The sequence below is a fragment of the Corythoichthys intestinalis genome, chromosome 12, assembly GCF_030265065.1.
Source record: "Corythoichthys intestinalis isolate RoL2023-P3 chromosome 12, ASM3026506v1, whole genome shotgun sequence".
Taxonomy (NCBI): Eukaryota; Metazoa; Chordata; class Actinopteri; order Syngnathiformes; family Syngnathidae; genus Corythoichthys; species Corythoichthys intestinalis.
In genome coordinates this window covers 32030016-32045531 of record NC_080406.1, presented here as the reverse complement: position 1 = coordinate 32045531, position 15516 = coordinate 32030016, and the positions used below count along the sequence as shown (strand labels likewise).

At 39.6% G+C, this 15516-nt stretch overlaps 3 protein-coding genes across 4 annotated transcripts in view; 2 read left to right on the top strand and 1 right to left on the bottom strand.

The window, feature by feature from the left end:
- The window catches only part of pdia5 (protein disulfide isomerase family A, member 5), an 89815-nt gene extending 88258 nt beyond the window's left edge, over positions 1-1557 (top strand). Inside the window, exon 18 of the mRNA XM_057852119.1 lies at positions 79-1557. Within this exon, the coding sequence (XP_057708102.1) occupies positions 79-159 (81 nt within the window). The 3' untranslated portion in view covers positions 160-1557. The remainder of the gene's footprint in view (positions 1-78) is intronic.
- sec22a (SEC22 homolog A, vesicle trafficking protein) lies at positions 327-11727 on the top strand. 2 transcript variants are annotated; one of them, XM_057852120.1, is made up of 8 exons: positions 327-473; positions 6120-6290; positions 8617-8827; positions 8919-9082; positions 9265-9444; positions 9512-9630; positions 9702-9767; positions 9847-11727. In XM_057852120.1, the coding sequence occupies exons 3-8, from the start codon at positions 8646-8648 to the stop codon at positions 10045-10047; spliced, it is 912 nt and encodes a 303-aa protein (XP_057708103.1). In that variant the 5' UTR covers positions 327-473; positions 6120-6290; positions 8617-8645; the 3' UTR covers positions 10048-11727. The 2 variants fall into 2 exon arrangements, with proteins under 2 accessions (XP_057708103.1, XP_057708104.1); XM_057852121.1 differs by lacking the exon at positions 6120-6290 and having other exon boundaries at positions 330-473.
- The window catches only part of adcy5 (adenylate cyclase 5), a 56140-nt gene continuing 52127 nt past the window's right edge, over positions 11504-15516 (bottom strand). The window contains exons 19-22 of the mRNA XM_057852113.1: positions 13174-13437; positions 12909-13113; positions 12720-12844; positions 11504-12593 (exon numbers count right to left, since the gene is read on the bottom strand). Of these exons, the coding sequence (XP_057708096.1) occupies positions 12462-12593; positions 12720-12844; positions 12909-13113; positions 13174-13437 (726 nt within the window). The 3' untranslated portion in view covers positions 11504-12461. The remainder of the gene's footprint in view (positions 12594-12719; positions 12845-12908; positions 13114-13173; positions 13438-15516) is intronic.

Genomic DNA, 15516 nt, shown 5'->3' with positions numbered 1-15516 from the left:
CTAATGATTTAACTTATATAAAACAAATAGTGTCCATATTCAATCATTTTTATTAAATCTATTGTGCGCTGGTTTCAGGAAGCGGGCTTCATCGGCTTTATGCGCAGCTTGCGAGGCCGCGACCAGGAAAAAGTCACCAAAAGGAAAGAGGAACTCTGATGAAGATGGAAGCTCCCTTGAACCCCAAACACCTTCAGGGGCCCTAGCAGCACTGACACGGGAGACAAAAATGACCTCAAATATTTTTAATACCACTCTGATCACTTTTTTTTTCCTTTTGCGGGGCAGACATAGTACACTAAACTCGCCCAGACACTGTGACTGATGATGTGACAAGCTACGCGCTAATCTATGCAATTCCCGTGACGGTGGCAAGGCGGTCCTGGCAGACTTCCTGTGTACACCGGTCCGCCATCTTGTTTCTGGCTGCGACGCCACGGTTAGTGTCGCGTGACGTCAATCCAGGCCAAAGGGTGAGTTTTTGTCTTCAAATGGTGGCCTTAAAATCGGAAGCATTCAAGCTGAGGCCCGGCGCCTTTTGCTTGCTTTGATTCCACATTTCAAATCAACAATGCCAAATATTGGCGTCATGACATTTTCATTTCCAAATATGACAAGGAAATTGGATTAATTTCTTTTTCTTTGCAAATTGCAATGGTGTTTGTCACAAAATGTGAACGTTTATGGTTTGATATACTCCATATTGTCGTATTTTCAAATATGATGATGGAGAACGGGTACTGAAGTTCAATTGAATAGAAAATTGAAGTTGTCAAAGAACAGTACATTTAAAAAAAAAATAGGAATCGAATTATTATGTTGGAAATCAAATATACAGGACAATATATTTCAAATCCAGAAAATTCTCAAATAAGCAGGTATAACGTGTAAATAAGCGTTCTTCACTGGAGGAAATATTTTGAAAATTGAAAACAAACGTGAATTGGTGAAACTGTGGGTCCAAAACTCAAATATGGCACTCCACAGTATAATAACAAAAAGCAAAATTTCGATTTTTTTTTTTTTTTTTTTTTTTCCCTCTTTCACACACAGAAAATTTACTTCAGTTTTCAAACTTTGACACTACACAGTTTGACAACAAATGAGATTCAGACATTCTCCACATTTAAAATTTTTTTTGGTGATATTTTCAATTTAAAAAATAGTTACTAAGATGAAAACGTCAAAAGTCGAGTATAAAATCCTGGACAACTGCAAAATTTGGCAATATCACACGGTGGCAATAAAGAAACGACTGGCAAAAACAATACGAAGCAGCGTCTCTAATTTTTCTTTTTTTTCTTTTTTAAGCTAAATCACACCCTAAGAAAATCAGTTTTTGTTGTCATAAATTTTGAAGTTACAAGGTGTGACAAAGAAACAAGACTCTGAAATCCTCCATATTTTGATATTTCTCACCATTTCCAAATGTTCTGTAGCACAAGTTTTTGTGAAAATTTGGGTGAGGTCGTGGTAAATTTAAGCTTCTCAGGGATCGCGAGATGCAATTAAAGGGAGCAAGTTTGTCGTTTTTCTGTGTTTTTGTTTGCCAAATAACTACAAATAAGAGCTGATCACGCTTTGTCCTATTGTGCTGTCAACTGTCGTTACCGGAACATTCCAAGCGGGAACGTCTGGTGGGATCATTCCAGTTTGTTGGGAGAACACAAAGAGCATCCGTCTTTATCCCAAAGTCTGCGTGTGTTTGTGTGTTTGCGTGCGCGCGTATGTGCGCATGTGTTGACAATGCCAAGAAGTCATTGTTGCCTTTGTTCAATCAGCTGTACACTATCACCCCCTACTGTGCAAATATTAATAATGAATAAAATCATACTTTTTTCTAAACGCCCATGTTTTATTTTCATGCCACGTAAATACAGAAGTTTTACATACAGATTTTTTTTTAACGTTCAGACACACAATAAATGAAAAATATTTATGTACAAGAATGCTATGCTTGACTAAAGTTTTGTTTTGGCAATACAACCTTTCAGAATATTTGAATGGCAAAATATAGCATTACATGGGAAACTAGACTGTTTTTTTAAATTTAAACTTTTCAAGTCAAACTATCATGCTTTTTGTGGTTTTGCAGTAAAATGCTATATTTTAAATCAAATTATAGAGTGAATGTTTCCACAGTAACATGTACAATTTAGCATAAAGATTGAACTTTTCCCCCCTTGTATTGCAGCAATCTGCTTTATTTTATTTTATTTATTTTTTATTTTTATTTTTTTTCATTTTTACTGGCGCAACAGTACAGTGGTATGAAAAAGTAGCAAACTTTTGGAATTGCTCACATTTCTGCATAAAATCACCATCAAATGTGATCTGATGTTTGTCAAAATTACACAGATCAAAATAGTGTCTGCTTTAACTAAAACTACCCAAACATTTATGGGTTTTCATATTTTAATGAGGATGGCATGCAAACAATGACAGAAGGGGAAAATAAATAAGTGAACCCTCTGCCTAAGGAGACTTAAAGAGCAATTGAAACCAATTTTTACCAAACATTTTAAGTCAGGTGTGTGCCCAATCACTGATGACTGGTTTAAATCTGCTCTGCCAACTATAAAGAACATACCTGGTAAGAAATGTCTAGATGAGACGCATTCTGTGATGTGCATCATAACTCGGTCAAAAGAGCTGTCTGAAAGCCTGCGATCAAGGATTGTTGATTTGTATAAAGCTGGGAAAGGATACAAAACCATCTCTAAAAGTCTGGATGTTCATCAATCGACAGTCAGAGAAGTCTACAAATGGAGAGGGTTTGACACTGTTGCTCCTCTCCCAAAGAGTGGCCGTCCACCAAAGATGGCGCCAAGTGTTCAGCGCATAATATCAGCGCATAATGCTCAGAGAGGGGGGAAAAAGAACCCTACAGTGTCTGCTAAAGACTTACAGAAATCACTAGCGCAGTCCAATACCGTCTCAAAAAACATTGTTGCTTGTTTAATGTTTGCAAAAAGGCACTTGGACACTCCACAGAAGTTTTGGCAAATGTATTGTGGACTGAGGAAACCAAAGTTGAATTGTTTGGGAGTAACACAAAACGTCATGTGTGGAGGAAAAATGGAACAGTTCACCAACATCAACACCTCATCCCCACCCTGAAGCATTGTGGAGGAAGCATCATGATTTGGGGCTGTTTTGCTTCCTCAGGACCTGGACAACTTGCAATCATTAATGAAAGAATGAATTCAAAAGTTTATCAGGATGTTTTGCAGGAAAACCTGAGGCCGTCTGTCAGACAGTTGAAGCTAAAAAGGATGGATGCTGCAATAAGACAATGATCTAAAACACTGGAGTAAATCAACTTCAGAATGGTTTCAGAAGAACAAAATACAAGTTCTTGACTGGCCAAGTCAAAGTCCGGGCTTAAACCCCATTGAGATGCTGTTGCATGACCTAAAGACAGCGATTCATGCCAGACATCCCAGGAATCTGACTGAAATACAGCAGTTTTGTGGAGAAGAATTGGCCAAGATTAGTCCTGATCCATGTGCCATCTGCAGCTACAGGAAGTGTCTGGCTGAAGTTATTGTTGCCAAAGGGGGGGGGGGTACAAAATATTAAACGTGATGGTTCACTTACTTATTTTCCCCCCCTTCTGTCATTGTTTGCATACTGTCCTTGTTAAAATATGAACACCTATAAATGTTTGGGTGGTTTTAGTTAAGTTAAAGCAGACAGTTTTTGTTTTTTTTCAACTGTGCGATGTGAGAAATTCCAAAAGGTTCACATACTTTTTCATACCACATGAATGTTTCAATTACATTCTATCAAGGGCGTAGGTTTGCATGCAACACTAGCAAATTTTCAGGATACTCAAAATGTCCCCACCAACTTTTAAGCAACCTTATATGCATTACATAATGACTTCAGTTATATAGACAATTTAGATTATCATCCCATATGTTGCAGGATAGAAAAAAAACCCTTACCATTATGAAGTGAATTATTTTCAATATGTTCAGGCTTACATTTACCCCTTATTTAAAAATATTTCATCTGCAGCCTATGTAGACATCAAAGTCATAGTCGAGGTAAAACATTTTAATTTGTTGTTAAGCCGTGCTTGTGGACAAAAACAGTACCGTTTTACCTTCATTTTTGTTAATCCCTGACTATGAAGTATTTTCAGTTATATTTATTGAGACAATGTTGGGTGGTCTTAAGGCAAATGTTTATTTTTTGCGCTCCTGGATATTTAAGAGATTATTTACAAGTTTGTACTGATATTGCGTTAATATAATTTAAATTGCGTTCAAATATTGCAATTGAAAGTTACTAATAATATCCAGACGTTTTCAAAATATTTCTTTCGTAGTTTTGGAAAACAAAGGTTTTACCTAAACCGATACACATGAAAGTTAGTATGAGTCAATACAGATTAATTTTGCATTGATTTTTTTTTTTAGCAAATTAGGTTCATATTCATAACCCATTCATCCAATCTGTATGGTTTTATTAATGTCTCCTCCCCAGCAAAAAGTGTACATGCAGGTTATGCTGTTATATCGTCCCTAACAATTTTGAGACTAAATTTACGCCCTTGCATTCTATTACTTGAAAAATGTAATTTTCTGAGAATTATTACATTTAAACAAACAAAAATCCAGAGTACGTATAATGTAGCATTTGCATGCATGGCGTGATACATTTGCGAGTAAATGCTGTCCAATAAAGGCTGACGGTTACATTTTAACACTAATATACAACCTTTTAATATGACATTTAATTGTTGCCAAGAAGAGGGAAAATGTAACCATTTGTCATGATATACTAGTCCCTCTAAAAAAAATTTGTGTATTGTAATAAAGTTCATTATTTTCTGTAATGTACTGATAAACATTACTTATATATTTTAGATTCATTACACACAACTGAAGTCGTTCAAGCCTTTTATTGTTTTGATATTGATGATGTTGGCAAAAAAGTCAAGGAAAAAAAATCCCTATCTCAAAAAATTAGCATATCATGAAAAGGTACTCTAAAGAAGCTAATAACCTAATCCTCTGAATCAATGAATTAACTCAAAACCCCGGCAAAAGATTCCTGAGGCTTTTAAAAACTCCCACCCTGGTTCATTACTCAAAACCGCAATCATGGGCAAGACTGCCGACCTGACTGCTGTCCAGAAGGCCTTCATTGACACCCTCAAGCAAGAGGCTAAGACACAGAAAGACATTTCTGAGCGAATAGGCTGTTCCCAGAGTGCTGTATCAAGGCACCTCAGTGGGAAGGGAAAAGTGTGGCAGGAAATGCTGCACAACCAGAAGAGGTGACCACACCCTGAGAAAGATTGTGGAGAAGGGCCGGTTCCAGACCTTGCGGGACCTGCAGAAACCTGGAAATGGGCTACAGGTGCCGCGTTCCCCAGGTCAAGCCACTTTTGAACCTGAAACAGCGGCAGAAGCGCCTGACCTGGGCTACAGAGAAGCAGCACTGGACTGTTGCTCAGTGGTCCAAAGTACTTTTTTCAGATGAAAGCAAATTTTGCATGTCATTCGGAAAATTAAGGTGCCAGAGTTTGGAGGAAGACTGGGGAGAAGGAAATGCCAAAATGCCTGAAGTCCAGTGTCAATTACCCACAGTCAGTGATGGTCCGGGGTGCCATCTGTGCATTCTGTGGGATATTGTGAAGCGAAAGTTGAGAGACACCAGACCCAACACTGTGGATGAGCTTAAGGCCGGTATCGAAGCATCCTTGGCCTCCATAACACCTCAGCAGTGCCATAGGCTGATTGCCTCCATGCCATGCCGCATTGAAGCATTCATTTCTGCAAAAGGATTCCCTATCGAGTATTGAGTGCATAGCTGATATAATTAATTGAAGGTTGACTTTTTTTTTTTTTGTATGAAAATACACTTTTTTGCCTTAGTCGGATGAAATATGCAATTTTGAGATAAGGATTTTTGTTTGTTTCTTGACTTTTTTGCCAAAATCCTCAATATTAAAACAAAGGCTTGAACTACTTCAGTTGTGTGTAATGAATCTAAAATGTATGAAAGTCTAATGTTTATCAGTACATTACAGAAAATAACGAACTTTATCGCAATATGCTAATTTTTTGAGAAGGACTATTAATTTATAATCGTGTTTTTGACAGCTGTGTACTTCAGATCCCCCACAATGCTTAGCGAAACAGCCACGTAAACGACGGACCAGTTGAACAAGCTTCTTCATTAGCATCACAAGCGACGCTACATCATGCGGGAATAATGTGTCCGTCTTCAGCACATTGACACATTTCAGACGCCTTCACGGTCATGCAACTCAGGTATTAAACGCATTGTTCTTTAAAGGACGTATTTGTGTCCTCGTTATTCGGAGCGAGCTTCTCTTCCTTAGCATTTCCTTAGCATTAGCACGTTAGCCACATGGAAGGAGCTGCTAAGTGGCTAACATTATGGTATAATGATAGTTCATTTGTGTATATTAAAATGGCATTTAAGTTTAAAATGTTATCTAACAATTGCGAAACTTGACATATCTCCGTGTGGTCGGAAATGAACGCTGCAAGATGGAAGCTAAGTTAACTTGGCAAAAGTGCTAACTAGCCAAAATGCCAAAACGCTCTTTTGTGCTTGGAACGTCTTTCTGTCGACGTGTTCCCATAAATCGGAGTGCGTTTGGTGTTCATGGCTTAAACGTAATGTAATGTAAAGACTGGAAATGCAAATGTAGTAAAACGGCGTGTTTTGGTGAATTGGAGGGCGGTGTCTTTCAGTAAAGGAGCTGTCCATGGTTGTAACGTCATTTCCGCATAGCTTTTCATTTTTTTCTGCGCCCCAAAAAATCCATGCGATATGGGTGAAATGTAAAGCAGATGCAAGAAAAATCAATTATGCTGAAAGATTTATAGTACTGAAACTTCAGTAGCTGAGTAACTTGGGCTCGATTCCATTTTACTATGCATTTTTCATGTCACTACAGTAAATAAAGGGACATCCTGATCGCATATTTTTGCACCCGAGTCAGTCACCTCATTTTGAGAATCTGCCGATTCCAGTCTTGATCCTACACCGCGCCAAAAAAAAAAGTATTTTTGTTTTTATTTGAACAAAAGTTCCAATCTTTATACAGTACTGTATTTTTACAGTACTTCCTCTTGTTCCGGGAGTTTTGCGGAATATAAAACTTGTATCTTTTGGCAATGCCATTGTATTTCCTGGATTCCTGTTACTTTTTAAGCCCTTAAAAAAGTAATCTATATTAAGCCTTAATGATATAACATTGCAATATATATTGCAAAGACTCCACACTTTTTGCATTGGTTGCACTGGTGCAATCTTTTTTCTTTACCCCTTTAGACCTAAGCATGCTGCTGAAGGACATGACACGTTCGCGTCTCTAAACCAATAAATACATTGAATTTAGTTGCTATTGTCACTTCTGGGAGATGATTGCATGGAACTTTACCCATTGAAACCAAATCATGAGGTTTGGCATGCCCTCTTGGCCATTTTTGGCTGTATGATAACAGCTGACCAAATGCAACTTCAAAAAGGATAACGTTAAGTGCTCATTTCTCATCAAAAACACATTAACATTATATATAACAAAAGCATGAAATATCCCCAACCAAAAAATTGCACTTTATTCTGGAGTTTGAGTAAAATCACCGCACTTTGTTTTGCCCTTCAGAAAAAATGCGGGTTTGAAGTGGTTAAGGTGCACCAGCGCAAAATTTAGTCGCACCCACATTGTTATACGCACCTTAAACGCGTTACTTTTAATCATTCTTCAGAACATTATTATTCACTCACACTGCTGACAACAAAGATTGACACAATCATGTCTTTGATCACTTAGCTACAGAGCCATCACTTGCCAGATCAAAGCTACAAATCTGTAAATGATCATTAACTATCAAACTCCAGGTGCACTGCTGACCAAAAAAGGCAGCAGTTGGGAGAGGCTGTACGAGCATGAAGCAAAATAAATGTTTACAATTAAAAGCACTATCCTTTTATTCCAATTTTATCCGGCCTGATTTCCGATCACGTGATCGGATCAGGACATCCCTAAAATAAAGCCATAAATATCTTGTTACAATGTGATGACTCTTAAGTCTTATGGAGATAGATTTGACATTTTAAAACGCAAAGTTAACAGTTTAAATTGTAAAGTTCAAGTTATAACATAAGACTAGACATGTGCCGGTTACCGGTTTCAAGGTATACCGTGTACAAAAATGTCACAAAATGTCAAAACCTCAAATTTTTCCTTCATACCATTCCTACGGTATTAGCCATTTTTTGTCCTAAAAATCCCTCGCTCGCAGCTGCAGGGCTCAGCCCTAAAGGACTGCATTTGTTTTAATTGGAATATTTATTTTAACATTATACTTATGTTCCAATTTACCAGTATGTTGTTTTGAAAGTTAAAAATCCTGTTCAATGGAAATCTTTTTATTTTTTTTAACCTAGACATCTCAAAATAACACATTTTAGAGTTGTAATTGGTTATCATACCGTCAGAATCTCATACCAGCACATACCTACATAAAACCTAGCATGTTTAAATGTGAACCTTCTGTTCAAGGGTATCGTTTATTCCACTTACAACTTTGCCCCCCCCCCCCCCCCCCCCCCCCGGCATAGGAGGTGTGTCGCCAGGTCGTGTTGCTGAGATGTCGAGTGTGTTGTTCGCCTCGGTGGTGCGCGTGGCCGACGGCTTGCCACTGTCTGCGTCCACCGACTACGAGCAGGACCGAGAACTGCACGAGACCAGAAAGTATCTGAAGGCGCTCTCCAGGAAGCTGCCCAACTTCCCTGACAGATGCACCTTCAGGAGCGGCGCCTACAACGTCAAGTACGTATTTTAACAGCCAATGGGGCCTTATGTTAAATGTGTCAATTTTAAATATGTTTGGAACTGTTGTAATAGCTTTGTTTTTATGTAGTTTCACCAGTGCTCTGGGTGTATGCTACATGATGGTGTGCTTGTCAAATTACCCAAGCGTGTTGGCCTTCTGTTTCCTGGATGAACTCCAGAAGGAATTCATCGTCACCTATGATGGAAAACGCGTCGGCGCCGCCCTTAGGCCGTACTCATTCATACAATTTGGTCAGAAGTTAACACTTTTACTTTGCGTATGTTTGTTTTGCTTTGTATGGGTTTGTTCGTGTGTGTCAAGTAAACTGAAAGGTTTCCCCCTGTGCGTGTACTGTCATTGAGTGTTAATGTGGTTTCTACATGTTGAATGACCAAGTTCGCTGATGTCGCGCTGTCCGTGCTTGTGTGTGCAGACGCAGTCATTCAAAAGACCAAGCAGCGCTATAACAGCCCTCGCTCGCTCTCCACCAAGATCAACATGGCTGACATGCAGACAGAGATCAAGCTGCGTCCCCCGTACCGCCTAACACCTGACGACCTGCAGACCATCAACGGCTTCTCGTCGCGATCCTCCGCAAAATACAAGGGCATCGGTACCATGCGCGCCAGACATGTCTAAGCGCTCAAGTCAGATGCGCTTTTGAATGTTTTGTTGTTCAGCTCCTACTCAGACTTTAGAGCCCCTGACGCTTCCCGGCGCCGTGTCCTGCGTCCTCAGCGTGCTGTGCGGAGGACTCAACCTGTTACGTGGCGTCCACGCTATCGAGAGCGTTCTCCAGGTAAGATTCCCGCCACGTCAGCCTTTTTCTTCCGTTGACTCTGCACAAACAGTGACATTGTGTCCCTAAAGGATGAGGACGAGGACTTTAGCTCCGTGATCGCCTTCTTCCTGGGTACAGCCGCCTGCCTGTACCAGGTTAGCTCACACGCCGAGTTGCGTACAGTTGAGTATACTAACACACGGGTTCCTCCTTTTTTTTTTTTTTCCCTCCTAGTGCTTCCTTTTTGCGTACTTCTCAGTGTGGAGGAACCTTAAGTCGTTTCTGGCCCTGGGGCTGGTGTGTGTGTGCAACATGTACCTGTTCCAGCTAAGGAATGTGTGGCAGATCTTGTTCCATGTGGCAGTGGCTGCTTGTATGACGCTACACACGCATTTAAGGCAGCCTCTCGGTAAGGCGCCAGATTACAATGTCTAATAATACTCCTAGACGCGACGAGAACAACTGCAAGTCTGACAATCCCGAATTCAACATGAGGGACGATGCCAATATCACACCACCTTGAACACATGACAGTTTGACAACACAACATGAAACTGACGAACTCTCAACCGGTCTGACCACCTGAAAAATGCAGTACGCCAATTGATGATCCTGAACACAGCATCAGACAACCCTTAATACAAGACTAATGAACATATCTGATTAAAACCCATCAGGCAGGGCAGACGCTACTGCTGTGTGGAAAGGAATGGTAGACTATCTGGCTCAGACTTATACGTTGATGTCTTTGGAATTATTGAAACTTTACAAAAAAAGACTACGTTGACACAAAGCCAACTTGAGACATGCGACCTCAACATGTCTGAATGAAATGTTGAAGTCTGATGACCCTTGAACGCACCACAAAAGGCAACAATAACAGCATCCAATGACCCCAACCACAGGACCCTATTGTTTGTTGTTCCACCACAATATGGACTGACAAGTGACAACCGCAACGTCCGACAAGCCCGAATGCAAACCGAGTGACAGCAACACACCATGGCTAGTTCTAAAACTGACTTGACAACTCTTTCAGAATCCTAAATGTGGCAGTTGATTTTTTTTTTCCTTTTCTAGCTATGCAACGCTGCCTCATTTTGAGACACTTTATTTATTCAGATTCATGCTCTTTTAAATTGTATTTTGGGGAATTGGGCAATTTAGAGCTCACAAAGCCTTTTTTAAATATGGCATCTTGCTTGAGTGATCCTTATATCACCACCAATAGCAATGCCCTCTGTTGTGGTTGAGTTTTTGTTTCAGCAATAATATACAGTGGTACCTCTGCATACAAAGTTAATTTGTTCCAGGACCTTGTCGAAATGGTCCTATATCGAGCAGGATTTTCCCATAAGAATACAGTATAATACCATTAATTTGTTCCACAGCCCGAAAACCTACACTGAAGCCTTAATACATATCGCTGTTACTATTACAAATGGCAATTAAACAGAAAAGAAAATATCAATAAAAATAGTAATAAGACTTGTAATAATGTGGCGAATGTGTAGTGTACCATGTGGCTGACGTTAGGACTTTTCATGTTCAGCCGTTGCAGACAGTAGGCATGTTGTTTTGCACAAGTTCTGAAATGATTATTTTGAGTGATGTTAAAATCATAATAATTGTTAACTTATAAAGACTGGCGAACGGAGGCTGGAGAAGGGCCGTATTGTTGAGCCAACTCACGGACGCACACACACCACGCTCATATTTTTCTATCATTTCAATGATGTCACCTTTTTCACCATCTACACTAACGTTCTTGGAACCCATGTTGATTTCTCTCACAAGAAAATCCGCCGTGCGTCCGTCTTGCAGGAAAACAAACTGCAGCACTGTCATACATCGTCGTATTTCGAGCATGTCGTTGGATGTTGAAACAAATGGCAAGTCAAATTTTACGTCAGATGTGGAGGTACCACTGTATATGGAAAGAGACTGCTTTCATGTGAAAATGCATTGGAACAGAGTTCACAAATTTTAGGATTATTGCTGTTGATATCTGCCTCCACCTGCTGGCCAAAGAGTGAACACTCAAAATACACGATTGGGTTTGTTTATTACTTGAGTCAGTCATTTATGAAAAGAATAAAACATCTTTACACTTCATGTCATATAAAGTTACGTTAGCATCCATAGTGGTACATTTCCCTGATTTGACTTGACTGTTTCTAGTCTGGATGAGAGAAAAACACTCCAAAATAACAATTGAAATGGTTGGTTGGGTAACCCCAACAAAAAAATATCAGAACCAGCTGTAGTGATGAATACTTGGAAGTGTAATGAAGTCAACTCATTGGCTGCCTTTTATGGCGATAGATGTTCAGTCGCTGCTAGCCCTCCTTCAAATGGATTAGACATTTACTAGTGACAAAATAATTTAAATTCCCAGAGAAGGATAAAAAGAGCCACGTGATAGGACGTCTATCATCGTCAATAGCACTGAAAGAGTGAAAAGGCCTCATTAGACATTCATTGGGTCATACCACCGCATGGGTGTGGAGGGGCGCCAACTATTCTTCGGGCGTTCACCTTGCGAGAATGAGAAATTCATCTATTATATCTTGTGTACAAAATATAAGATTTGGCATTCCAAAGTTAAAATAGAAAATGTCCAAAAGGTATAAAAACCTTTTCTTGACATCATTTTTCAGTTGGAAGCAGCCGCTCACCATGCGTTCAGAAGACGTCGGGCTTTGGCTCATTCGAGCCCTGATTGGCTTCTTTGGTCTCAACCTCTCTCTGTCCTTGAGAGTTAAAGAAAAAAAATCCTCAACATTCAACTTCCTGTCAATCCATGCGGCGTTTGTCCTGTGTGACCCAGAAAAGCATAAAAAAGTGCGTTAGCTGCTGTTTGCGGGTCCACTGTTGAGGAAGTAAGTCATCATTTCGCCTTTGCCCTTCACAGTCACCACACCGCGGTACTCCAGGGAATAATTGTAAGAGTGGAGAACCTGGTAGAGGTCAGCTGTCACCTTTGAGGACAACAGACAATTCAGTCAAACTTAATTTTGAAAAACTAGTTGATTAATCATTTGGAGACATTCCGGACTTGCACTAAAAATCAGTGATTCATCAAATATCAAAATAATTGTTTGCACCTGTATCTTCTCGGGCACGCCGGTGCTGTCCATGCGACTGGCTACGTTGACCGTGTTGCCCCAAATGTCGTACTGAGGCTTGCGGGCGCCAATGACACCGGCCACCACAGGGCCCATGTTCAGACCTAACGGGATGAAAAACATTTAGTGGTCTTAAGAAGAAGACGTTCAGGCAGTCGTCTTCCTCACCGATCTTCATTTTGAAGTTATTAAAGGAGTGCTCGTTGATGTACTTCATCTGCTCCATGAGGCGCATGGCGTAGTCGGCCAGCGCGCGGATGTGCGAGCGGCCCGTCTTGTCGTACGTCCACGCGTTCAGACCCGATGCAGCCATGTACGTCGAGCCGATCGTCTTGATTTTCTCCAGCTGGCGGAAGTTGTCCTCGCTGATGATCTGCGAGTGACATTTCGTTCTCAAATTTTCGCGGCAGCCTTAGGGCTTGTTTTGGCATACCTCGTCGAAGTCTGCGATAATCTCGTTGAGAAGCCTGAGGCACTCGACGCCCTCGTTGTTGCCCTCCAGCTCCACGTAGAATTCAGAGAAGTTGCTGATCGAAGCGAACATGACTGCAACGCACTCGCAGGATTGGTAGTAGAGCTCATCGTTGCGGCGCTCCTGCTGCAAAAAGTGCGCGGCCACATCCTTGGGAAGGATGTTGTGCAGCAGGCGGCGGTTGTACGCCTGCAGCTCCTCCATCTCCTCTTTTTCCTCAGTCGCCTGCACGCAAAAAACAAAAAAACACAATATCAATGTATCTGAACACAACATCAACTCTGGACGACCTGTGCCTGAAAGTGTCAAGAACATATGTTCTTGCACCTATTAGAGTGGCTTTTTTCTTCTTCACAACAACAGTCTATTCTGGTCTTCAATACAACTAACTGAACACTTCACATACGTATTCACCCCTCCCAGTCAAACGGACTGGACATCGAGCGCCTTCAATGTCCGCCAATTGCAGAAAACACAAGACTGAAAAAGCAGTTTCTCCTCTTACACTCCTCTTTAAAATAAACTGCTGTATTTTAAGCCAAAACAACTGTTGTTTGATAGGACAATATGTCCATACGCTGCCATAGCAGATTCATCATGCATTAAGCCCCCGAACTATTTTTAATTTGTAGCCTAGAATCATTAATTGATGCCTACTATTTTGTTTAAAAAAAAAAAACTACTTTAAAAAATTACTCGCATATTTTAAATTTTTCAACAAATTATGTCACAATGAAAAAAAATGTCTGTAAAAAAGTCAGATATCTACATCATAACTATTGCTTAATTGTATTTTTTTTGTGTGTGTTACTGTCGCATTTCCTCCGATATGTTTGATGATAAATAATGGATCTAAAACAAAGAAAAATTGAAAAAAAGAAAATCACCACCACTCCTTGTTGTCTGCGATTTCTCCATCGTGACCCTTGGTATGTTACCATGTTTCACCCATAAAATTAGCTGTGTCTAGACACGCAGTGATACATGCTACATGGAGTTTTTGGATCGAAACAAGGTAAGTACGCAATAATATCTGTTTAAAGTCATGGCGTCTGTAATTCTGCTCTCGCGTGCGCTCTCCTCCAGATAGGGTTTTGCTGTTTAAAATTTTTTTCTATTTTTTTAAATGCCCTCCTGTTCAAAATTCTTCTTCCCCCAGAAAATTGGGATTTTAAGTTAGGCCAAATTGGGGGTCTCAGAGTGGAACTTGAAGACACTTGAGTGTTTTCCGCCATATATATTTGCGCATGAAAGGGTTACATATTGTCGCAAAATATATTCAAAATAATATTACTAAAGTAAAAATAGTCATCCAAATAAATGGTAGTTTGGAAAATGGAGGGTTTTTTTCTCAACACAAAGATACAAGAACTGTCGTCATACTGTACAATAACCCATTGCATAACCACTTTAAGCCAAAGAAATACGAAATACAAAAAAAAAAAAATAATAATCAAATTCCAGCGAGAGAAAAAAATAACAAATAAGGCATCATTTGTCCAAAGAGCATGAGTGCCCTCTAGTGGAGAAAGGAATCTCCGGTTTTCCATGGTCGGTGCCAAATAAAAAGGTTAAAATCCGCGCTTTCGAGTCATGTTGAGGGCAGCGCTCTATGTCAAATACTTCATTTTTTACGGTGGTATAATGGAGTCATGTGATTCTTGTTGCAACCAGTGTTAGTCTTACGTTAAAAAAATTTGTTACTTAGTTATTTACTTCTCCCAAAAAGTGAGTCAGTAAATCAGTTACCTCATTGTAAGAGTAGTTACTCAGCCAAGTAACTAATGTTACTTTTCAGGTTCTACATGTAGTTACATTATACATTCTGTAACATCGTTCACATCAAATATGTTTATATTAACTGATTGAAATAAACTTTTTCATTAAAAAAAGAAAACAGGTCACACTTTTTACATTTATTTTTAAATTTCACCTATATAACTGTAAAAGTATACAAACCTTGACTTTCAAATGCTGTGAGAAAATACCCTTTTTGTTTTTCCTGTTGTACTGAATCCTACACCGAACAGTGATCTCCATACAAAAGTACATACTGAACCGTGACTTGTGTGTATCGTCACACCCCGAATATATATCAATATATTTTTCAATATGCAGATGAGGCTCTGAATTTCCTGCCTTTCCTCTAGTTGTTTTGAATTAAAAAAAACATTACACAAGGTTCATGGATTCGTATTTAAGAAAAGTTTAGGGCAAGTGACTATTTTTGATAATATAAAAAAAAAAAAAAAAGTAGCCTCTACAAGGACAATGCCAACTTGGTGACAACACGCAGCAGGAAAA